Raw genomic sequence first — 27,143 nt, 5'->3', positions numbered from 1 at the left:
TACATTGGCATACATCATAATGAAAACAGTACCCCGCATAGCACCTACTATGTTAAAGTGTATCTTTGCCTGATGGTAGTATAAGCCCTATGACTACAAAAGAAAATATAAACTTAACAGGGCTTTTAAAATCAATTCCATAATAAAAGATATTAAGAGCAGTATAATTATAACCGTGTTGTAAACATTTTGTTTAAGTCAATGGATAGATAATTATTAGTAGCATAACTAGAAATATAAACAGTTACAAAAATCTTGTAAAGGCATATTACCAAATAAATAATTAAATAGAGGAGGGCAGGATTGTTAATGATGAGAGATGGAAATATAAGAACCTGGACTCCTGAATCCTTTTCCTGTCTTTGCAAATGATTTGTCTGACCTTCGATAAGTCACTTAACCTCCTTGTGCCTCAGTTTCTGTATCTGAAAAGAAGTGTAATATTCCTAATCTATTTCACAGAAATGTCTTGAAGTTTATCTTGGAAATCCTCACACTTGTGAGCAGTGCCTGCACACAAGTATTCTAACCGAACTCCTCCTTTCTGTCAAACATTTAGAGATCTTCCAATATGTAAATTATATTTTATCAGGCTTATTTTCAACTAATTCAATAAACATATTTCAAAAGGACTCTATTGGATGCTAACATCTACAAATGTCAGAATATTAGTCATTTTAGCACAACCTACACAGATTCTGTTAACAGACTGTTTGTAATAGTACAGCAGTATGGGAGAATAGTTGTAACAGAAATGTTCTATTTAAAAGAAAACAATCTTTTCTCTTCAAAATTATGCTTTAAAATCTCTAATTTGGACGGAGGGAAAACAACTTTCATCCAGAATGCCCAATATTCTGATTTTAGTTTAAGCCATGTTTCAAAAGTCATTCAGTAAATCTACATAAGTTGGGTTGAAATGACTATAACATTATGAGAGAAGATACAGGTTGCAGGATCCTAAAGCCAAATTCTGTTCTTGTATTCAATTGAATTTTCTTTTCAAATCAGTTTATTTTGTAAAGAACAATATTCTCAGGTTTTTCTTGTATATGTATATACTAAGTTAAAAACTTCAATATAAAAAAGTTTCCAGCGACTGTTCTTTTTTAAAAAATATATATACAAAACTGGTGAGAGCATGTGGATAATAAAATCATCCTCATATATCACACACCGTTCAAATGTGAAAGTATCACGTGATGCATATTTACAAAATGATTACCATACATTGTGAAACATTGCTTTTATGTTGTTTTTTATAAAAATTTATTCTGATACAGTAGAACCTAAATTGGATCTTTTAAAAATATGAATATAAAAGAGCTCCCTTAGTGAAAAAAGCATAGTAAAATGATAAATGTACTGTGCAATGATAGGTAAATTAAAATAAATATAGCTGTTTAACAAAAGATGATTTTCTAGGCACAAAACTATGATTATCCCAATATCCTTTCCATTGATTCCAATGGGAATTTGACCATTGACTTCTATAGAAGCTGGACTAGACTCTACCAATGTTAACATGGTGAGATGGTAGGATACAGAATACATTTCTGGCACATTTCTGATAAAATAAAAGATCTACTAATTAGAATATTTTACTACTGGACCATCTGCCTGGCAGCACTGTTGTGTGATATATTTTTGGTGATTGAGCTTCAAATTCTTGGAGAAAAAGGGACAGCTGACACACGTTTCAGCTCTGTAAAGAATACACTTGTTCCTCCTTGATGAATTATAGTCTAGCATTGACACCAGCACTGGAGGAAACCTGGTCAGTTATCATGTGTCTGTCAGTTAGCTTACAAAGACAACTGGCAAAATGAGTATTAAGGTCTGCAATATGAACCGTATACTACGGTCTAGGGTCCCAGTCAAATGAGGAGATGGAAAACGTACTGTCAGATCCAGAAACAGAACCTAAACAAACTATAACATGACTTTAAAACTTTAAAGTTATGTGAATTTGTTGGTTGTGAAAGATGACAAGTTAATAGTCCCAGAACTTTGCAGCAGTTGTGTTCACAGAACAGGTAGAGCATAGATACCAACAGTGCATGCTTCCCTACACTACCCGGACAAATGTGTCTGAGACATGATCTTGTGGGAACTTTTCTAGAGGTAACTAGATAGTTATGTACTTGGCTTCTGTGCTAGGGTTATAAACAAGCTGGCTAGCACACGCTGCTTTCTATATATGTATAGTATTGGTTTAGCTATGTATATTCTCCATAGGTTGGACACCCCAGTCTAAACTATGGCCCACCAGAGCATGTCATAAGGTCCAGGGCATTCTTCAACACAATATACTAACGATTGATTCATTAGCGTTTTCTCATCTTTACATCATTTTAGTTTACACAAGTGTGTAAATAGACAACTCTGTACTTGGAAACAACCTATATAAAACACATATGAAACAAGCTAAACTTAACATATAAATCAATACAGGTGACTTTAAATCTTATTAAAATACATAGAAATCTATTTGGTTCACACAAGCTTGTGCTTAGGTTTATGTGGCCCTCCTGTGTAATAAGGTTGGACACTGCTAAGTTTAGACAAAATATTAACCATGTGCATCAACGATCAAATTTTCCAAAACGGGCACCCAAATTTTCATCCCCTACTATTTGAGGATAATTTACTGGCCATTATTTGCCAAAGTACATGATCTACGGGTGCAATGAAGTACAAAGGCATCTCAGTGGTCTAAGAGTTGTACCCAGCACTTTGTGAAAACAAAAAATGGAGATCCTTTAAGGGTAGGCTAAAAAACAAACTCCTGATGTTAAAATAACTTTAACTGATATGGTGCTGCATATTATTATCAATGCCTTTAACAAGATTTAAATCATGTTACATAACAAAATTAGGAAGTGCTTTGTTTTCCATTCCAAAAAGGCAGGTAATTAATTTTCTAATTTTACATGGAGAAAATAGGGTAGATAAACTGAAGAAGGAAGGTGAAAATTTGTAGTAGTTAGATTAATAAGTTAAATAATAAAGGAAATGGTGAAAATTGAAAGGAAATATTGTTCATGTGTAAAAAATATAGAATGGAGGTCAAGAATCTCCTCACAGCAAGAGGTTGATTAGACAGTTCCATACCTGAAACACGTATGCTTTGTTCTTTATTAAAGTGATCTCCATCTGCTCATGCCCTTGGAATTTTTTGAGCAGTTTAGCCTGCTGTGTTCAAGCTCCACATAACTCTGTATTTTTCCTCTTCATAATTAACTAATTATGCTCTAATCAATAGTGTAGATCCTGATTTTACAATGTAAATCAGATAAATGAGATAATGGCTGGGGGTCAATCTCATTTTATTTACAAAGCTCAGCACGCACATCCAATTTCATTACATCGCATCTACCTGCACAGGAGGGAATCTTATCAGCTGGCCTGCAGAAGTCTTAGAGTGAGTAGTAGGGAAAAAGACCTGTGCTTTTATAAAGGAACAGTGGATGCAACACATACCCATTACAGACACATTTGTAAGTCACCACAGTTAATATATAAATTTACAAAGAGCTGACTCAGGCAGAGTGAGAAAACCTATTTTGCATTCATAAGTCAGCAGTGCCCATCTATAGCTGTAAAAGTAATTACCTACAAGTCCCTGAAACACAACATTAATAAGCTAATCTTTAAATTCAACTTCACGTATATGCTTCAGAGACTACAGAAAATCTCTCTCACTTAAATGCACAAACTACTGCAGATTTTCTACAATGTCATGCAAAAGAGTACCATGTTAAAAAAAAATCACAATTAACTTTAGAATATATATATAATATTTTATATAAAATAAAAATTTTCATCTCTGAGGGTAAATCTATTTTATGGGAGGATACACAACGTTGCTAGAGCAAGAGACAAATCTTTTGCATTAGAGGGGGCCTATCGTACAGTTGTTCCTCAGGCAAAATTCCAATAGATTCAGTCTAGAATTTTACAAACAATAAACTGTCAAATAAATGACTAGCCTGAGCTGTATGTTCACTCCACCACCCATCAGTTTAGAACTACAACACTCCTGCAATTCCAATACCAAGGGTGTATTAACTGTCACACTATACTGCCTGGGTTTCCCTCTGCATTGAATTATTCTGGCCCCATCTCCTAATTAGGTGTTCCTAATACTACATACACTGTGAAGGACAAACCTCCTTCCTCACACACTAGGCTCTCATGCTTACTGACTCAGTATTCTTAAATCCATGCCTGCCCAACACTGCTAGACCTCTCCTGAGTAGAGGCTCAAATGTGAACATGTGTACTACGTTTGTGATGTGCCCAGAGACAAAGCTAAAGCTGACAGTTTTTCACTTATCTAACTAAAGCTGAAGTTGAACCCAGGATCCAGAATTGAAAGGACAGTACCTTCTAGATTGCACTATCAAGACGTATGTTTTCATTTTCCTTACCCAAAAAAGGACCCCCAGAAAAAATAAAATACTTTCATTATGCAATACTCATTGGATGTTCTGCTCTTTAGACAACCATCCCCCAAGCATCTACTGAAAAATGTGGAAATATTTTCAGTGCCTGCATTCCATAATCATTATATTGCATAATCATGCAACCCTACTTCATGGGTTCCAATGAAAGTTACATTTGTTTTGATGTGATCTGTAGGTTTAGGTAATATGCCCTTCTTTAACTAAATACAAATTATCGGTCAAACAAAAAAAAAAGAAAAGAAAAAAAGAAAAGATAGATTACACAACTCCAACTGAAAGTATACAGGCCATATCCTCAGCATCCCTTGGCCTCCTTTGTAGTGGTCAGGCAGAAACCTGCCCCAATTAGGCAGCTGGGTATTGCCCTGGTTTAGAGTAATCCCTGAATGGTGTAAAACTAGCACAGCTAGCTTTACATCACCTGCCCCTCTCCCGCTACTGTCCTAGTGTAAAGGTAAAGCAGTGTCCAAAGTGCCTTGCAGTCTAACCTGTACACTCATCCTCACCCACACACACCAAACGTATCACCACGAATTGCTAAAGGCTCTGAACTTCTGGCAGTAATTTCAATTTAAGATGAAAAAGATACACATAACTTTCTGTGTACATAGTATTTCAAACCTATCAAAACGCACTTAAGGTATCTATTTTGGTTCTTTTTAAGGTGTCTATCACAATGGTGTTTAAGAGCTATATAACTGTCAATTATCTATAAAACATAGGAGTAAATAGAAAACAAGGCTACATCTATCAGGCATTTGTATAGTCAATTCCATTTAAAAAAAAAAGCTGTGTTTATAACTACGCATTTTAAAAGTAAACATCTAGAGGCAAAGAAAAATCATGCATTGACTATCTTCACACAATTTTGGAAAGATATATTTTGTATATTTATAACGTAAGACTCCCTAAACAGTCAGGGACACAAAAATCTTGTCTGCTTTATGAAATAAATGAACTCAAAGAAACTATTAAAAAGCATTTACAAATTAAAATGTAGAAATAGTAGTAGAAAACCTGCTTCAACATATATGCAAGTTAACAGCATCCTTCTAGGACAGAAGCGTGTGTTCACTTTTGTTATGAGGCAGCTGTGGTAAATCATAAACTGTGCAACACACAATGGGTTCCCAAAACAAATTATATAGGGAATTCCATAAGTACATGCACACACAAGGGGACTTAAATGCATAGATACAATGTATGTGTCTCTCTACGAGCGTGTGTATCTCAAATATACTGGGGTTATAAACTGTATATGATATATACCTACGGTATATGACCTGCTTTTATATTATTTTTAACCTAGATTGAGTAGTTCTATGTAGACAGGGTGCTAGAAAGATACATACTACATATTTTACCTTCTGGAAGACAGAGGAAAGAGTGGTTGTATTTTTTTTTGTTTGTTTTGTATCCCTTAAAATTAGACTTTGGAAACTCTTGTTTGTTACAGACAAACCATGAGCAGGTATTGTACTAAATTACTTCTCCCGGTTCTAACCTGTAACATCCAGACTACTCCAGAAGTCTGGGCATTTCAGGAGTTCAAACTATTGTAATCAACTGTACTCAATTGCCTGGTGGTTGTGAACTACTGTAAGTGCCCATTAAGGATTAGAAGATCACCACTGAACATTTCAAGATATGAAATATATAATATTTAACCTGGGTTTCCAGAGAGGAAAGGCAAATGAAATAATTCACGACGAGAGAGAGTTGTACACCCTATCAAAATAAAGCCCCCACACAACACAGCTGACAAGAAAAGTCATTCTATCTTCCAATGTTTTCATGTTTGCTAATCACCAATACTTTCCTCATTCCACGTGAGACTGTAGCATATATTTCAGTTAAGGTCAGCGTTTGCTAGCTATAAAATGGTTGCAGTAAATAATGCTTAACAGAACAATCACTTCATAAACATGTACTTGAGTATCTACAGTATTGACGATGCTGGACAGTGGAGGATGACTGGTTTAATAGAGTATTGAATACGCATTTTGGGGGGGAGGGGAATCAATGGAAAAACATAAGACAAAATTTACTTAAGAAATTTAAGTAATCTACTATTAAACAAATGAAAATTTGAGGTAGCAAAAATTAAAACCAGGAAACGGCACTCACTGTCACATTATGTCTTCAGAGAGAATCAAAGAATGCTGTACTGGAAACTGGAGGTGGTAACACAAAGGCTAATTATTGACCATATGTCACGGTACATTTGGTTTTCTAGTAAGATAATGTCAAAAAAAAGTCATTAGTAATTCCTAGCCAGACATTAAGTAGGGCCTGCATCATATACAATCAATTTTTTTCTATTAACATAATGGCTGGATGTAATTTTTTCTAGTCACCTGTGTCTCTGAATTCTCCAAGAGTTGAATCTAAAGTCCCTCCTCTCTTATCTAAAATGGCCTTCTGACTTGAAAACTGGACTTCCCAAAATACACATTTCTTCACTTGGGAGGAGTTTTGTATGTGCCTTTATAGCTAAAGAACATTTATAAAATGTTAAAAAGAAAATCTTCTTTTGACTTTTTTTTTTCAAAACAGTACAACTTGTTAGACACATCAAGTTAATTTTATTGAACATAATATCCAAACATGAGATGCCCTAATAAGATATGACTTTTAAATTAGTATACACCAATTTGTATTTTTCTCCTATCACTTAATACAGAATGTATCTTTTTTCTTTTATGTTTAAAATTTATTTTCAACTAAAAATATACCTTGATTGATGACAAAAAACCCCACCATAGATCAAGAAGTTCCAAGATGATATGTTGCAAAGTTACAAGTATGATTACACTTGAACAGAGATTTTTCCCAAGCAAGTTGAAGATGAAACAATGGAGATGTCTATATACTGCTGCTGTAGATTTAAGAACTTGATCAGTATAGTTTGTAGACCAAAATATTATGTCTGTTATCTATCTGGAGGTACATGGACGTAGATGAAGATCTTTCAGATGGTAAGCAGTGTGATCAGTTCTTCATTCATCCTCAACTTATATAGCAGTTTCATATTTAAATTAGAAAATAAAAACAAAAACATACCTTGACCTGAACACCACAGCAAAATTAATCCAAATAAGACAATGTTCAAATTTTCCTGTTTGTCTCAGCAGTGATCCAGAAAGCATGGATATATTTCTTTTCACTCGAACGTTTGAAAGCGGAAACAATTGGTTCATGCTAATAAACACAAAATCAATTCTTCTGCAGCAAGGCTATTATTTCAAAATGAGAAAGTGTCAAGTGTTTTACAGGTCTGTTATTGCCACTGTACTGAAATAATCCTTTTACATAAACTTCTATCGTATTCCACAACACAGTATTTATATAGGAATATTCTTATTAAACTGCATATTAGTAGAGCAGCAGACTGATGGCAAAGCATTGCTTTTCTAAAAAAAAAAAAAATCAATACCACCACAGAGGAACACACAGTATTTAAGTCCCATAGGTTTCTGTCACTCTTCAGTGAATCCAAGCACTGTATATTATCATTTGTCAAGGAAGCACAGGGGAACAAGACATTACTTAACAGGACAATTCTGACACAACATTTATCTGGTATTTTCCAACAATGGATATATCAAATGTTCCTGATTAGTGCAAAAAATGCAGGCAAATTAACTGCCTTGTCAGTCCAAGTAACAAACCAATCAATTACATTCTAGCCAAACCTGACAAGCAAACTCAACTTTTTGTCACAATAAGCTTATGAAAAAGACAAGATAGCTGTTCTCCTTTACTTTATGTACTCTATTGAGAGTTTTCCACATTTTAAAATCACATTTCTAAAAGAGGTTTCCAGGATTGCCTCCGAGGATGAGCTGTGGTAGAGTTGTGTCTCATGAAGGGTATCTACACAGTAAAGTGATAAGAAAAGAATATTAACATTTAAGATCATAGCAGCTCTGCTCTGTGTCTTATGAAACATTTTAAAATCACAATAGATTTAAATATGTATGGTCAGATCCAAATAGATGGTTTAAGAGTAATGTCATACACATAAGTCTTTTTCTTTTCTAAGAGTCCAAACTTCAAACTGACTTGGTTAAGTGTAGCATGTTTTTTGATTCTTTCCTCAGTGCAGTTCAAAAAGAAGAGAAGACTGCATAGGTTTTTGATCATAAAAGCAATGGCGTAGTTAAGACAGACAAACATGAACATGCAAGATAGCATTTTCCTCATAGGTGGAACTCTAAGCAATAATATATGACACAGTGTGCAAATAAACCAGATGCTTACACTTCTTGGGTGCACTGTTGCAGCGGCATGTTTGTTTTATAGAAAAAAATATCAGAAAACAGGCTTATTTACTTAATTTTTACTCAATCCACTCAAGATAGAACAAACCCTTTCTTTAAAAAATAATCGCTTTCTATTCGGAATTTGAGGTACTTAAAGTACTTTTAGTATCTCTTTTAAAAAATACAGCTTACATTACAAGTAATTAAGTGGAAAATGAGTAAAACATGTGATTGTGTCAAAGAAAAATTACCACTTAAAGAAACAAAACAGGAATGGTGTTGCAGTTTTCTAGCACCAATGTTCATTTAATGTTGGATTTAGGGGTCCATTCCTTTGAAGAGCAGGGGAGTAATGTATGCAAATCCACTTAACTCTTCCCTTCTCCCTTCATTTTGATGAACTGAGACATGGTTAGATCCTTAAATTAGCTGCACTGAGCCACAATGGTTTTACTATTTAATGAACTAAGTTTTAATAACGAGTCTGCACATCATACAGTACTGATGTAAAGCCAAATCAAGGTCACTAAAGGAGTACTCAAAAGTCTAAAGGATCTGTGGAGCAGGTCCAGGAAGCCTATGAAGAAAGTATATTTTAAATATGTTTTTTTTCAAATCAATTAAATCTACACTGTTAAAAGGCACTGGGTGAAAGATCTAAACAGCATATGCCTAGGAACAGCAAGACAGCAATTCTGAAACATAATGAATGTGTTATATATACACATTACCAAAGAAAATTATTCCATTTAAAAACAAGCTTAATACTGCTTACTCTCTAATTTAATATTTACAGTATTTCCAAAATTGGACTATGTCAACATTTCTTGCACATCAAAAAGCCTCCACCTAATTTACTACAGGCTATTTAAGGAAACAATGGCTACTTACACATATAAGCAGCTCAAGCAACAACTGATTCATGTAAATGGAAGACAAAAAAATATATCTGAGCAAACATACTAATGAGAACTCACGTTATCCACAAATAGCAATTCATTATCAACGTTACTGATTTGTGGAAACTCACAAAACATTTCTTATGTGTCATTATTTATTAAAACTCTTGTCCACGGCTTGGTCATGAGAAACGGGGTGGATAAAAATCAGCAATTAAAAATAATAAAAACCAGATTTTTTTAATCTAAATCAGATTTTAATATAAATTAAATGCAGATTAATTTTTAAAATAAACCTACTTAAAATTAAATTTTAAATGTGACAACCAATGTTAAGGGCTAAGCTTATTATATATTATTAAAATCATTTAAATTAAATAAAAAAATATTAAGCAGGCCATGTTTGCTGCCAAGTTTTAAAGAAAATCAGATAATTGATTTGGTGGAAGTACTAGAATTGCTGAGTGCTAAGATAGCTTTTGACAGCAGTAGCATCATCTGCAGGTGCAGAATGTTTTATTCATTTCAGTTTATTCAACTAGTTCAGTTCGATGACTAATTCATTCAAAAGTTAAGAAACCAACTGGGAGTTGAAAAAGCAGAAAAGCTTGTTTTTCCTCTTCCAATTTATGAGCAAACACTATGTGTGTGGGGTAAAATCTACTCATTCTAAAATCTTGAAAGAGACAGTGACCAGAAACAATCAGTTCAATAAACTAACTACAGATAATATTCCCTTTGTTTAATATATCAGTTAGCTTTAAATGGAAAACATGTTTTGATAAATATATTTTCTTATGTATCCAGCACATTTAAGGTGGTTTAATTTTTTTAAAATATTAAAATTCTGTTTTTGTGCATTTTAAGTAGCATTTGAATTTATATCCAGCTAGAGACTGACACGAATCACAAATAAAAAATAATAATAATCTGTTACTAAAAAATGCATCATTCACCATTTTCTAACAAGAAAATCATCAATATTAATAATCTGAATAATTGTAAGTTAAGGTTTATCACTGCTTTAATATGAATAGATAGCAAAAAGAGGCACCAGATTTAAGTGTAAAAAGCTATATTTAGCAGCAAATCAACCAATTTTAATGATTGCTCACCAATGAGAATCATCCTTTCTTTAGGAAAATAATTCAAAAGCACAAATGCAAAACATGATTAAAATTGATGATTTAAATCCAGGTTCCTGCTTGCTGATTTAAATCATGATTAAATCAACACTGACACTGACTGATGTGATGACTCTTCTCTTTGCCTTTCCCATTTCCATTTCATCTATCCCCAACTTTTACTGATTCGAACAACTAGTCCTTTTCTCTTGTCTCCTCACTGGTTCCCTCTCACTAACTACATCAACTTCAAATCCCTGTCTTCCACTTCAAGGATCCCACTTAATCTAGCCACCCTATACATTTCCAGTCTCAGCTACTCTTTGTTGAGATCATCAACGATGACTGGTGGATTTCGCCACAGAACTCACATTTCCATCCATGCCTGGAGAAGTGAGGACTTGCTAGGCAGGAGAATCTGAAATGGAAACATGAGTTTCCCAGACTTTCCAGTCAGTGGATGAGGCAACAGCAGGGAAGAGCAGTGTGGGGTTTTTGTTTTTGGGTTTTTTTTGGGGGGGCAGGGGGGAGATGGGGAAGAGGGAGAAGAGGTAATATAGCCAGGGAGGTTCCCTATATACACCTCTGTTCCTTTAAAGGACCCTGTTGATTTGCCCTACCCTCCATGGCAGAAAGGAAAAAGCTGAATCCCTTTCTCTCTCTCTTTCCTGTCCAGGGAAAAAGGGAAGAAAGAAACAAACTGCCACCACACACACCCTCACACACCCTGTCCTTATCAGCTCCCTCTTCCCCTAATCAGGTAAAAAAATATGTAGTTTTTGTGTAAAATCTCTTGAAATTACCTTGAATCTTCTCAAATACAGGAAATTGAATTGACTGAGATATTTTGAGATTTTTCCAGGGAAAGCACCACCGACCCTTTTTATTAGTCCTTTTGCTGATAGCATGTATAGACAAGAGGAAGGGGGCAGTGCAAACTGAGTGGAGCGATAGTGAGTGATACAGTACTCAGATGACAGTGGGAATCTCTTGTTTTTAAGAGGCGTAGAATTTTTGTTAGAGAGGATGTTTTTGGGCATAGCTAGATTCCAATGATACACATATTTTCAAACTTAACTTTTTTCAACAAAACCTTTAAATGAGCATCCAAAATTTAAGCTGGGTCTGTGCATGAGGTCCACAGAAAGTGCACTCTACTCCTATAGATCTTATTAGGTCCATTGAAGATTGAAGCTACCCTTTTGTAAATCCTGACAAGTCCCTACATGTGTTTGGTGTTGTGAGGGAAATTATACATGGATAGGATATGATAGTAGTTGGCAGTGGAAGGGAATAGGATGGGGTTGCCTTCAACCACAATGAACATTTTAAATGAAATTTGAAATCTAGAACTCACCATCTAGAGTTCACCATGAACAACTACGTTTTTTAAAAGGCACTAGATACTAAGTGGTGCTGAAAATTACGTGAACTAATATGTTTTAAAAACTCACTTTTTTCTCCACTCTAGACAAGGTAATAGAGGTGATGAGAACCCACAATTCCCCGTTAAGTCCGTGGATGTTGCCAGAGCTCAGACCTTTTAAAAATCAAGAATCTTACTAATTACAGATGCTCCCTGACTTATGCAAGTGTTCTGTTCCGGAACACCTTGCGTAACTCGAATTTTGCATAAGTCGGAAACATACCTCCGAAAAAAACATATTACGAAAAAAAACCCAAAACCCAAAACAAAAACCCCTCCTATTTCTAGCTTAAGGAACTTTTCCGTAAGCTTGGATTTCCGTATGTTGGGTTTATGGAACTCGGGGAGCATCTGTAATTAAACAAAAAAACTAATGGTATGGAATGTGTCTCCTAAACCTAGAGAGTGTTAATTAATGAGATTCTCCTCATTATGGATTAATTGTAAACAATTACAAATATTTCCAGAATGGTTACAGAATACATATATAGTGATCAGTCTGAACAAAACACAAAAAGAAAAGAAAACAACAACAAAAATCAATATTCACAATAGCAACAAATACAAATCATAACATCTTAGGTATAGATGGAAACCAAATTTCAGCCACTCTCAGGTGGTAATGGTTAGTAAATACTAACCTTTTAAAGGTGGTCAATGTATTCCCACATTTAATAAATATGCTAACTGAGGCAATCAAATATAATAGTCCAAGGGTTGGCAACTTTTCAGAAGTGGCATGCCGAGTCTTCATTTAGTCACTCTAATTTAAGATTTCGTGTGCCAGTAATACATTTTAACGTTTTTAGAAGGTCTCTTTCTATAAGTCTTTAATATATAACTAAACTATTGTTGTATGTAAAGTAAATAAGGTTTTTAAAATGTTTAAGAAGCTTCATTTAAAATTAAATTAAAATGCAGAGCCCCTTGGACCAGTGGCCAGGACCCAGGCAGTGTGAGTGCCACTGAAAATCAGCTTGCGTGCTGCCTTTGGCACGTGTGCCATAGGTTGCCTACCCCTGCAATAGTCTATTGATTTATAGGATTGTGTGTTTCAAAAACTGTACTATTCCACTTTAGAATAAGTACACTGTAGTTCAAGAATTATTTTAAAATTTAAAAAAGTCACAGAACTACATACAAGAATAAAATAAAATATAGATATCAGACCATGGAAATGAATTCCTTCAATGTAAGAAGTATAGTTTTCCTTCATTCTGCAATATCTTTGTGAACAAAAGCTTCTGAGGACCAATGGAAAGAAATTCAGTCAATACACTCAATAATCTACATGAAACCCAGCTTTCTCTTTTAAGAGACTGCATTTACAGAACTTGTCACAACAAGGTCCTTGATGTTATCGAAGCAATTTTAAGATACTTTAATCATTGGCAAAACTGAGTAACCTGACAAGAGAAATTTGGGCCAGAAAGATTTCAGTCACTTGAAAGGAAGGTTATTGACTGATGTAATTTCATTTGGATGTGACTGAATCCAATTGATTTGGTTTTTGCTATGCATATCTCCCTTCTGCAGCTGTCTCTGTCTATCTGATTCAATGTGCAATTGCAGGGAGTGCCTATCCATTTTCACTGAAAGCAAAACCCCTCCTTCCAACTGCTATTATTTAGAATGAGTACACCATGAGAGCATCTTCAAGTTTAATCTAGCTATATTCGCTGTAAAGAAAAGTATGTTCATCTGAATAGTTGCCCATGAATCTAACCAAATTTGGTGACTGTTGGTGTATTTACGGTAGTTAAAATAACAAGCAGCTGGAGCATAAGCAATTTTTCATTAGTACCTCATCAAGACTCCAAGTTAGGGTTTGTATAGTATGAGGCAATAAGATAGTAAGAAATTAATTCTGAACCCCGATTGCACAATATGAAACACCAAATGTCCACGCATAGTCACAGTTGAGTATTTTGAATACATTAAAATAAAAACAAAAACACAAAAAATGGGTGTGGAGGGTAGCTGTAGGCAGCAAGTTACCAAATATTCAATAAATACATATAAATTATTTAAGTATGAAATTAAATATCCCATTACAAACTCTGTTTTTACAATAGCTTCAAATAATTGAGGAGGTGTTGGCAGAGGCTCTGCAGTTAAGGTTATGTTACAGCACGATACAATCCATTTCACATTTTAGGGGCAAATCGTGGCCAGGCTTTTATAGCAACGCAAGATAGAAGTGAGGTGAAAGACATCCCTTTAGTCTGGCTTTCTATATCACAGGTAGCAGAACTGGAGATAAAGCAGATTTTGCACAGCTGTTGCTCCCCATTCACGTGTGCAGGTAGATATGAGAAGACAGGGAGTGGACAGAGCCTTGGTTACACTCTCCCAAGCTGCAGCCAGTGCAGTGAAGTTAGCAATCTACTGAATGCCAGCTTTGGAAGCTATAAGCCTGTCACCCGTCTTGCGGGAACAGAGAGGATATGGTGATTCATCACCTCATGCCAGGATGGCTCTAACTAGCTCTGGGTGGATCCATAGCCACAATATATTCCTTAACGACTGAATTTTCTCCAAAATTTGGTATAACAACTCTTTAGAAAACAACTGAATTTTCAATGTAATTTTTTAAACTTTATTATCTTTTACAGAGCAAACATTTAAAAATCGTGACATCTCTGATACTAAATACTTTTGTTATTTTAAAACTAGGGCTGTCGATTAATCAGTTAACTCATGCAATTAACGCAAAAAATTAATCACAATTTAAACAAATTAATTGCAACTAATTGCAGTTTTAATCTCACTGTTAAACAATAGAATACCAATTGAAATTTATTAAATATGTTTTTCTACATTTTCATATATATTGTATTGTGTTGTAATTGAAATCAAAGTGTATATTATTTTTATTACAAATATTAGCACTGTAAAAATGATAAACATATGAAATTGTAGTTTTAGGGCTGTCAAGCAATTAAAAAAATTGATCGTGAATAATCGTGATTAATCACACTGCTAAACAATAACAGAATACCATTTATTTAAATATTTTTGGATGTTTTCTACATTTTCAAATATATTGATATCAATAACAATACAGAATACAGAGTGTACAGTGCTCACTTTATATTAATATTTTATTACAATATTTGCACTTTAAAAAAAACAAGAGAAATAGTATTTCTCAATTCACCTAACACAAATACTGTAGTGCAAACTCTTTTATCATGAAAGTTGAATTTACAAATGTAGAATTATATATTAAAAAAACCCTCCTGCATTCAAAAACAAAACAATGTAAAATTTTAGAGCGTGCAAGTCCACTCAGTCCTACTTCTTGTTAAACCAATCACTCAGACAAACAAGGTTGTTTACATTTTCAGGAGACACTACTGCCCGATCCTTGTTGACAATGTTATATGATAGTGAGAACAGGTGTTCTCATGGTACTGCTATAGCTGGAATCACAAGATATTTGTGTGTCAGATACACTAAAGATTCATATGTCCCTTCATGCTTCAACCACCATTCCAGAAGACATGTGCATGCTGATGACTGATTCTGCTCAATAACAATCCAAAGCAGAGCAAACTGATGCATGTTCATTTTCATCATCGTGAGTCAGATGCCACCAGCAAAAAGTTGATTTTCTTTTTTGGTGGTTCAGGTTCTGTAGTTTCCGCATTGGAGTGTTGCTTTTTAAAGACATCTGAAAGCATGCTCCACACCTCATCCCTCTCAGATTTTGGAAGGCACTTCAAATTCTTAAATCTTGGGTCAAGTGCTGTATCTATCCTTAGAAATTTCACATTGCTACCTTCTTTGCGTTTTGTCAAATCTGCAGTGAAAGTGTTCTTAAAATGAACAATATGTGCTGGGTCATCATCAGAGACTGCAATAACATGAAATATATGGCAGAATATGGTAAAACAGAACAGGGACACACATTCTCCCCCAAGGAGTTCAGTCACAAATTTAATGAACACATTATTTGTTTAACAAGCGTCATCAGCATGGAAGCATGTTCTCTGGAATGATTGCCAAAGCATGAAGGGCCATACAATTGTTTAGTATATCTGGTACTTAAATATCTTGCAATGCTGGCTACAAAAGTGCCATGCAAATGCCTGTTCTCACTTTCTGGTAACACTGTAAATAAGAAGAGGGCAGCATTATCTCCTGTAAATGTAAACAATCTTGTTTGTCTTAGCAACTGGCTGAACAACAAGTAGGAGTGAGTGGACTTGTAGGCTCTGAAGTTTTACATTGTTTTGTTTTTGAGTGCTGTTATTAAAAAAAACTACATTGGTAAGTTGCACTTTCACAACAAAGATTGCATTACAGTACTTGTATGAGGTGAACTGAAAAATGCTAATTCTTTTGTTTATCATTTTTACAGTGCAAATATTTGTAATAAAAATATATGCTTTGATTTCAATTACTACTCAGTATAAAATATATATGAAAATGTAGAAGAACATCCAAAATATTTAGTAAATTTCAATTGGTATTCTATTGTTTAACAGTGCAATTAAAACTGATTAATTTTGATTTTTTTAATAGTGATTACTTTGAGTTAATTGTGATTAATCGATAGCCCTAGTATTTTTCAATTCACCTCATACAAGTGCTTCCATGCTGATGACGCTCATTAAAAAAAATAATGCATTGTAAACAAGAAGCGGGCAGCATTATCTCCTGCACATGTAAACAAGCTTTTTTGTCTCAGTGATTGGCTGAACAAGAAGTAGGACTGAGTGGACTTGCAGGCTCTTAAAATTTTACATTGTTCTGTTTCTGAATGCAGTCTTTTTTGTACACAATTCTACATCTGTAAAGTCAACTTTCATGATAAAGAGATTGCACTACAGTAGTTGTATTAAGTAAACTGAAAAATACAATTTTTTTGTTTTTGGTAGTGCAAATATTTGTAATCAAAAATAAAGTGAACACTGTACACTTTGTATTCTGTGTTGTAATTGAAATCAATATATTTGAAAATGTTGACAACATCAAAAAACATTTAAATAAATGGTATTCTGTTTCTACTACAGAGCTGCAATATCCTATGTTCTAACAACTTGGGCTTAAACTCTCTTCCTGTCCTAGCTCTTATTAGTAATAAGTCATGGAGGGGAGACCTGAAGCCTAAGTTGTCATATATTCAATTTGTAGGTGTGTTCCAAAGGGAGCTGTACTCCCTCTGACTAACCTTCAGTGATCTGTCAAGGTCTCACAGAATGAAAGTGGGTCTTCAGGTATCCTGGGCCCAGGCCATTTAGAACTTGAAAATGTGGAACAAAATTCAGGATGATACTCTCTCAGTAATTCATGTTGCTTAGTAGGCACATTTGTGTCCCACTTGCAGTTGTTTCAGGGCTGATACTTTCAAGTCTAAATAAATTCCATTGTAATAATCCATTTGAAGGTAACAAAGGCATGTCTGATCAAAGTCATAATAATGATGATAATGACCATCAGCAGCACAGAAAGGGTCCAATCTGCTAGCCAAAGGTGATGGAATCCATTTCTTTCAAATACAATTAAACAAGAACTAATTGTCAAACACCTGCAAACTAGTGTGATAATTTGTACATAAGTATGCAACTGCTGGAGACAGCACACGATGACAGTAAGGTCTTCAAACTGTTTTCCTCTGCCTACAAGCATAATCTCTATTTTATTATAGCTCGGTGACAGTAATGTTCCTTCCCACCGGTTGCAAACAACAGAGCTGTGCAATATCTGCATATTGTTGACAACTGAACCCTGACCTTTCAAGGCAATGGGTGCTGGATACACTGGAATAAGTGACCTGTTTTGTTGTCTCACATTTTCTTTTAGCAGCTTCATGGGAATCTCACATTACATCCACTCAGGTAGTCCTAAAGAAGCAGCAGCTAGTGCTGTCTAAGAGCATAGAAAGCAGATTGTTCTGACAGTGGTTTCTGATGACACTGAATGATTAATTACTACAGTACAGACCCTAAAGCCCAGTTCCAATTTGCTGCTTTGAAAGGAGTTGTCCATGTAACAAACTCTATATTCATATTGGTATAGTAACTGGTTACCTGGAAAAAATGAATAGTTCCATGACCTGCTAGTATTTAGGAGTTGAAGAGAACAAGGAGCACCTTCTGCAGATTGAAAGTGCTTGCTATGGGCTGCTTACCTCTTCACATATATTAGGTGGGAGAGTATAAAGCTCCTGTCCCGATCCTGTCATAGTCTCTCTTTTTTTCCATCTTTTTAAATCCATTTCCCATGCTGAAGACAGAAATTAACTGAGCTGTAAGACCCTGATATACACTAATAGTAAAGTTACCAGTGTGATTAAAAATATATTTATAACCTACTGGCAAGCAGAACATATCTAAATTGTTTTAATACAGTAGGAGAATGCTAGCAAAAACAATTATAATCTACCAAGATGACTCCAGATGGCTACAGTATGACTTTCTGAGCGGAGTGAAATAATTTCTTTTAAAAGAACTTATGTCACCATCAATATGACAGACAAAGCAATTGTATGGAAGTGTACATTATAAGACTTTTTTATTTAATAAAGGATTTCTGATTACTATGAATGTTTTTCTGCCACTCTGATATCTTAAATTATCACTAGAAAACTATTATAAAATACACACATGTATGTATGTGCATCCAAGTAAAATGTCAAACAAATAAAATGTGTTCACACAATACAATGAAACCTGCATTAAAAGGAAATACACTGGTTGCTATAAACCTTATAAATTAAGTACCTTCAACAGCAGTCTTAAAATGTCACACTATTAGCATAAAAATCTATAATTTATAGGATTTCATCAGCCACCCAATATTTCCTATTTACACAATTCCACTCCATTAGAGTATGGGACTTCTGTATATAATAAATGCATCTTTTCAGGAAGCTTATTCCTTTAATGGCTAACATTTAAATAAGATGCACATATACATGCTTAAGAATAACAATATTTGGTTTTATGGTTTAAATCCAGCTGATGTAAAATTTTGAAGTTTAATATTGGACCAAACAGAATTTTTTTAAAAAAAATATTATCCATATTTTGATAATTGTTTCCAATCTCTCATTTTAATTATCACTAGCAATCCTCTTTTAAATTACTGCAATAACAGAGCATACTTTTCACTAGAACAGATGCATAATCAAGCTATGGGTAACCATGTGATAAAATCAATCAAATAAAATGCACCCATAGATTGATTAGAAGTAGTAGAATTTAGCAACTCGAGGCATCCTTCCAAGATACTGACTCTACCATGTGCAATTTTTCTCAATTTATATACTACCTGGGATTTGTAAGCAATGAGCTGTCTAGGAAATTAAATATACTTTTGGAAGGGGTTTTCATCTTGAGAAGGCCTATATCATATACCTGTAATGTTAAGCTTCTCTTTACCAATACATATCTTAGTGGATGCGACACACTCAAAAACAAGCACATGAACAATACTTACCAATAACACTGCACAAGAAGAATAAATATGCTGGTACTAGAATCTGAATTATCATCTCACCTAGGCATATGCTCTGTCGGCTACACTACCGAAATAGCTCTGATAATTCAGACCAAAACGGCTTGATTTAAGGATGGAGTGTCTTAATTTTGAATTTCATGAGTTTTGAAATTTTGAAAGAAAACTTTAAAAGGAGTTTCTGTTATTAATTATTAACTTAAATATAAATATTAAATAAAGTTAACATAAATATTGACTTAAAAGATGGAAATAGCTCCTTCAGAATTATTTGGTCACTATAAACAAGCTGATTTGTGTTTGTTTGTTTTTGTTTTGTATTTTGTTTTGTTTTCTTATGAAAAGACAGGCTAAAGTAGAAAAAACAATCTTAACATATGCTGCAATTATGTAATTAAGGGCGTATCTGCACTACAGAATTAACTCTAGCACTTCACTCAGGTGTTGTCCCAACTATCCTCCTGTCCACACACAAAATCTTGTTACCTGAGTTTGGGTGCTTTCAGCCTGGAGTCGCAGTCTCATCTGGGGCTACAGGCTAAAACCCAAGTGAAGCTTTCACTCAGTCTGGTAACCTGTCCACTTTGCAGTGAGGACACAGGCAAAATCACTTGAGTGTTGATAGTCCTCCAGAGCCTTCCCACAAATTGTACATGTGTGCCCAGAAGAACAGGCAAGTTCTCCCACAATTCTTTTGGAAAGAATCATATAGAGATTCAGCTTACCGCTCAGTTAGCTACCCAGAACCACGGGATATACCCACAGAAATTTTAGCAACTCACATGAGCAACAGCAGCACAAGTGAGGACATGGTAACTCAGCCCTGGTTTACACTACAGTTAGGTTGATATAAGGCAGTTTATGTCGACCTAACTACGTCAATGTACACACTATATCCTTGCTTCTGCCAGTATAAGTGCCTAATGCATCTCCACCTCCATGAGAGGTGTAGGGCTTATATAGATGTAGTTAAGGCGACACAGTGTCCATGTAGACACTGTGTTACTTACATAGGCTGTTGGCTGTAATTTTTGTCAGTTTCATTTCTCCAAACTGGGTGCCCACACGCAGTTGATGATCACCTCAGTTAACGTTGCAGTGAAGACATCCTAATTATTAACATCTGACATCAGTAAAGGTACATTCAAATGGTGGAAAACACTGTATAAATTCAATAGATAGGTTAAAACTTAAATATCTCCAACGATTTTACTTTTATTATTAATATTTTGTTCCAATAATACTTTCTAGGGTCATACCTCAAATGTTGCTATAAACAAACTAACATAATGGAGATATTCCAGTCTCTTTTTGCTATTGACAATGAAATCACAATTACAATTTATTTTCTCTCTCTCAAATATGTCATTAGTTCAGATTCTTTATTATTTTTGTTATTAAATCTTTATTTATAAAATACAAGATATATTTTAACTAAACACTTGGAATTAGCTATGTGAACAACAGACACTAAATTAACAAACTGTTAATGCGTATCAGCAGTGCTAGTCAGCAGCAGGCTAGCTTCACACCCCAGCTTCTTGGGAACTAAATGTTTATGTAGACAAGCCCTTAGGCAACAACTTGTGTGACAAATGTTATTAAACCCTTTGGAAATTAAATATATATATTATTATGGAAAACTTGCCTAAAGGTTTACTTTCAGTGCATATGTGCATCTATAACTACCAACAAACATCACATTAAATTGATTATTCTATAGAGAAACGTGAGAGGTGAAAATAGTGTATATTACACCGCAAGTTTTGTAGTAATTGAATGGGTTCAGAACTTCTAGAAGGGTGTTTTTATTAATCTAAATAAAATAAAATAGTCCAGAATGAAAACTCTACAAGTAGAGCTAAAGCAGTAACTCTGACCCCAAGTTCAACAAAGTATTTAACATTAAGACTAAGTAGTCCCATTGTAGTTAACAGGACTTTGCATGGGTATGGTCGTCTGCTCACTCATTGTAAATTGCAGATTCATAGTCTAATAAAAGGAGGTGGAGAAGTAAACATTAAAAAAGGTGCAATTTTTGCCCCAAGACACTTGTAGATTGTCTCCTCCCAGAAAAAAACACATTAAAAAAATGTTAACACTGTGAGCAGTTGTGATTTAGGGAATAAAATATAATATATATAATCTAACTACTGATGTATATACTTTATCAGGGACCACAAGACATTGCCATTTTTAATTACAGTGTTTAGCCTCACTGTTATGCAATTAATGCAATGATATATGTATAGGTGCCATTCAAATCAGGTGATCACATTGCAGTCTGGTAAAGTTAAAATATAACCTGCAACAACACATGTAACTTACTCCCTTACTAAATCATTGTATCTGTAAAGGACAATGGGACCCTACTTGTAGCCTTTCAGCACTATGGTAACAGAAATAAATAAATATATCATTATTCACTGTCACAACAGCAGTGATGAGGGAGACAACCACCACGAAGGGCAGTCACGTGACTGCTTTCTTTCCTTTCTACACTCATATTTTGAGCAACGTAGGAGTTCACGGTCTAACCAGCACACTTAAACCTTATAGGCCTGCAGTATTCTAAGAGCTTGTCAAGGTCTGCAGCCCTGTGTAGACTATTGCAGTGGCTCTCAACCTTTTCAGACTACTGTACCCATGTCAAGAGTCTGATTCGTCTTGTGTACCCCAAGTTTCACCTCATTTAAAAGCTTCCAAAATCAGACACAAAAACACAAAGATGTCTCAACATACTATTACTGAAAAATTGCTTACTTTCTCATTACTACCAAATACTGTACTTACATTTCAGTGTACAGTATACAGAGCAATATAAACAAATAATTGTTTGTATGAAATTTTAGTTTGTACTGACTTCGCTAGTGCTTTCTACCTAGCCTGTTGTAAAACTAAGCAAATATCCAGATAAGCTGATGGAGCTAGGCTGTTCTCAGTGGCAGACGACAGAACAAGAAGCAATGACCTCAAGTTGCAGTGGAGGAGGTCTGGTTTGGATATTAGGAACCACTATTTCACTAGGAAGGTGGTGAAGCACTGGAATGGGTTACCTAGGGAGTTGGTGGAATCTCCATTCTTAGAGGTTTTTAAGGTCTGGCTTGACAAAGCCTTGGCTGCAATGATTTAGTTGGTGTTGGTCCTGCTTTGAGCAGGAGATTGGACTAGATGACCTCCTGAGGTCTCTTCCAACCCTAATATTCTATGATTCTACTCCCCTTGGAAAATCTCTGAGTACCCCCAGGGATACACATATCCCTGGTTGAGAACCACTGGATTACTGAATGAGAAACCCCATTGGCCAATAATGGAATCCCTTAACATTCCAAAATTTACTGATAATAGTCTTCTGCTATTGGTCACAAGTACCAGAGCCATATCACTGTGGTGAGCTGATCATCTTGGAGCCACCCCAAAATTCATAGACAGCTGCTATCTATAAAGCTCCTTTCTCTGACTGAACGCTGATTTTATACCCACACTGATGAGTTGATGGCATAGGCTTCACTATTGGAAAAGGCCAACATGCTACAGAGCATAGTGTTTATAAAGGGTACCACATCTAGTGCTTATTTATACTGATCAGAATAACAAGTTTATATTGCTCATATGTGTTTCTACCTTTACAATAAGAGGTGGCAAATGCTTGAAATTAACTTAACTAACGAAAAAGTTCTCTTAGTTGTGTTTACAAACAAATCTAACTCATCAAAAAGGAAAAATAAGGAAATAGTATGAGCCCATTTATTTGTGTAGCACTATTTTTTTAACATCAAGAAATTACTAGAACATTACTAGAAACGCTTTTTCAGTAACGCCAGATTAATTTAAAATTTTAAGGATAGAAAAGGCATCTTAAAAATACATTTACTTAACTTCCAAGGTAAAAACTTCACATACTCTTTTTTTGATTTTTTTTTATAATTCACACCTTCTCCCTTTTTGAACTTCTTTAAAAATACCAATTCTCCTCATTATGAAACAGGAACGTTAATAGAATGAAACACAAAACATACTCAGAAAATATACCAAACAAGGTAACAATCTAAAACATCCTAAGATTATGGCACAATAAATGATAAGTTTTATGAAATAAAATCTTTACGCTTATAGAATATATAAAACCATCTTTTAGTATTTAAGCACTATATTTCAAATTTCTACTGTATATAAAAAACATCCTTTCACCAATTTCTGAACAGAATGTTATTTCTAATTTGTAAATCTGACAACAGAAAATTTCTAAAGTGCTAGTGGCAAATTACCTAAATCAACACAGCAGTTCACTGCACACAATTAGAACTTGGCTAAACAGTAATTATCTCTTGAGCATTTGTATTTCAAAACACTGAAAAACAAACTTCCTTGACATTTTTTTTTAATTTAAGAATGTCAGAGAATCTATGTATAGACTACAGCAGAGCTGCTGGAATTTTCTATGCAAATAAAATATCCAACAAGAGCTGTACAGAATTACATCAATTCTAAATTTAAAAAGATTTTAGAATTATTAGCTTTTACTAAATATTGTAAATTAATAATTAGTTTAAGTATTTAAGGTATTTAAGGCACATAGTAATAGTGGTGTATAGCATGGTTTGATAAAACTATTTAAGGTGCTTCATCTACACAGAACAACAGTCAAATTGTCCAGAATGTCCATAATAGAGACTGAAATCAAAATTATTACAATGCAATAATCATACAGTGCAAATTTCACATTTCCTAATGCAACAATGCACTTTTTTTGCCATAAAAACAGCAGTAAGGAAAGATAACACCAAAGAATCAGCTTTAAGACAGAATTCGAAATCCAGTGAGCCTGATGTCTTACATGTTTTATACCATTTTAAAACTGCTAAACATTACAGAATAATTTCAGCTATGGAACATTATATACATCAGTAGTTCTCAAACTTTTGTACTGGTGACCCCTTCCACACAGCAAGCCTCTGAGTATGACTCCCCCTTATAAATTACAGCTCACAATCCCCGTGAAATAACCTCGCAACCCCTGAGGAGTCCTAACCTCCAGTTTGAGAACCCCTGATATACATGAAACAATCAACTTTTAGTGCATGACTTGTGCACCAATACTTCTGGTGAATTTTGAGTAACAGTAGGATTGCCACCAAATTACAGAACTATAAACCAACCCCCCTATACATCTGCATCTCTTAAGATTTGTTTATTTATGGCTGCACAAAATACACTAATCAGAGGAACATACAGTTTATCTAGTGTTACCCTTCTACCGAAAGTAGATACAACTGAACACTAAAAAAATAATAGTCCTAGTCAGGATCTAAAGATGTAAATACAGTAGCTATTTATTACAGATACATAGGACAAACTCCTAGCCCTGTTGAAGTCAGAAAATTCCATTGACTTCAATGAGGATTTCAGACACATTGCCTCAAAGAAGTTTTTTTAATTAGTCATTTGTATTTACCACATAGAAAGAGGCAATGAGCCTATTACATTAGTGAACACTTAATTTATTGGTCTCCAGGTGGGGGTACATGAGACAGGATTGCGGGGGGTGTGGGGAGAGAGCGGCTCTCCCGGGGTGGAGAGGTGAATGGGGCAGGGCGGGGAGGGGAAGTCAGGCTCTGGGGGTCGAGTGGGGTAGGGTGCGGGAGACCTCTTTCTACCGGAGCCATTGCTGAGTGCTCCTCCAGGCTCCAACAGCAGCTGCTGCTCCTCCCACCTTCTGGTGGTGGAGGCCAATAGCTGCAGTTAACCTGGCAACCCTAAGCTGAGGTGTGAGGGGCATAGCTGGGGCTCAAGCAGAGCGAGGGGCACAGCAGGGCTGGGTGGTGCTCCGTCCCTGCCCCTCCGAGGGGACTGGCCCAGCCCCTTCGCACCCCCCACGGACATTCCTCTGCACCCCACAGTTTGAGGACCACTGACTTAATTCATGTGAGAAGTTCCATTGACTTCAAGAGTACACACATGAATTAAGCATTCACAAGTGTAATGTTAGCACAAACTCAAACTGAAATTCACCTCAGTAGTTTCAATTTTCTTCATTTGCATTTTACACAATACAAGTACACACATACATCACTCAGACCAAACCACACAGAAAACATTACTCAGGCAGTAAAGTCAACAGGATGGGAAAATCCCAAATTATCACAGTCTTTCGCTGAAGAGAGGGGAAGACATCTCTATCTTCTGATTTTTCAAGAAGCACAAGTGCAATATCTAAAGATCTCTAGACATTTATTTTAGTTAATTTAGTCAACTGACCATTGGGCATATACTACTTAGTTCTAAGCTTGAAAATGTGCATTCCTCTGATTGAATCAAAAAATTCAATACACTTTTAAAAACAAGTATATTTTACTCTTAATATATGTGTTATTACCTCTCAGTACTAAACTGTAACTGTTAGACAAATACTGAACTCATGAAACTGAAAAGAAAGATCTACATGAATTTATTTCCACAGGTCATGGATTTGGAGACAAACATACAGCGTGAAAGAAAGATTGGATGACAGTCTACATTTCTTAGATTTGATGATATTGTGGAAATTAAATTTCTTTGCAAAATACAACCCTATATTTGTCTGAGGCCATTACAGACTGTTAATGTTACCATTAAAATCTTTGTAATTTGGCCTTTTTGCCTAACATAACACAAACACACTGAATATAGAACTACTGTAAAGCTGATAACTAGCAAATGGCAATTGTCAATATTTTAATGGGTACCACTTTGTTTTGCACACACACAACCAGATGCACACGCATGAATCTCTAATATATTCCTGTCCTGCAAGGGGCTATGACAACACGCCCAAATTGAATATATTATTATAAACCAAGCTTCTATTGCAAGTTTGTACTTCCTTTAAAAAAAAAATAAACCAATCAATTCAAGGTTGGCTTACTGCAAAAAAAGTATAGTCAAAACTACAGAGAAGGTCCAGACCAAACTCTTACATCTAAATATCTCTGTATCTGATGCATACATATTTCTATTAGTTAACAGAACATATATCCAGCGTTTTTGCAAAATTTCCAATATAGTATTTTCATGAGTTTGGAAACTGACTGAACTGTTAAGTAAATAAGATTGACTACAGACAGGGTGCCTGTGCACTTCCTATTGTTTATCATTTGGGTTCCGAATTAGATTAAACACATTACAAGTAGGGCTGTCAAGTAATCACAGTTAAGGCATGTGATTAATGCAAAATAAATTAAATAGATTTTAAAAACTGTTGTGATTAATATATATTAATATTTAACATAATAAATTTATTATAAATATTTGGGATGTTTTTCTACATTTTCAAATATATTGATTTCAATTGCAACACAGAATAGGCTTTCTCTGCATTTTCTTTCACATCATTCACAATGTGTGAAATATCCTGCCTGAAGTGATTGCCAATTATCCCAATAATGTCTTTAGAATTACTGAGCTACAGCTGTGGTTCCCAAAGTGAGTTCCCTGGGCCCTTGGGGGTCCACTGT

At 34.9% G+C, this 27,143-nt stretch overlaps 1 protein-coding gene across 8 annotated transcripts in view; it reads right to left on the bottom strand.

Moving 5' to 3' along the window:
* The window catches only part of PHF14 (PHD finger protein 14), a 281,202-nt gene that overhangs the window by 99,132 nt on the left and 154,927 nt on the right, over positions 1-27,143 (bottom strand). The window contains exons 17-18 of one of the 8 annotated variants that reach the window (XR_007772412.1): positions 20,661-20,759; positions 7,888-8,345 (exon numbers count right to left, since the gene is read on the bottom strand). The exons of 6 other annotated variants lie outside the window; for them this stretch is intronic. Coding sequence is in view for 1 of the 2 variants with exons in the window: in XM_050938598.1 (XP_050794555.1) it covers positions 8,333-8,345 (13 nt within the window). In the remaining variant the exon portion in view is untranslated. Of the gene's footprint in view, positions 1-7,887; positions 8,346-20,660; positions 20,760-27,143 lie in introns of those variants that run through there. One more of the 8 variants, XM_050938598.1, reaches the window with a different exon arrangement.

Source organism: Gopherus flavomarginatus, chromosome 2 (genome assembly GCF_025201925.1).
Source record: "Gopherus flavomarginatus isolate rGopFla2 chromosome 2, rGopFla2.mat.asm, whole genome shotgun sequence".
Lineage (NCBI taxonomy): Eukaryota > Metazoa > Chordata > Testudines > Testudinidae > Gopherus > Gopherus flavomarginatus.
The sequence above is the reverse complement of the archived record's forward strand: the minus strand, read 5'-3'. Positions and strand labels throughout refer to the sequence as shown.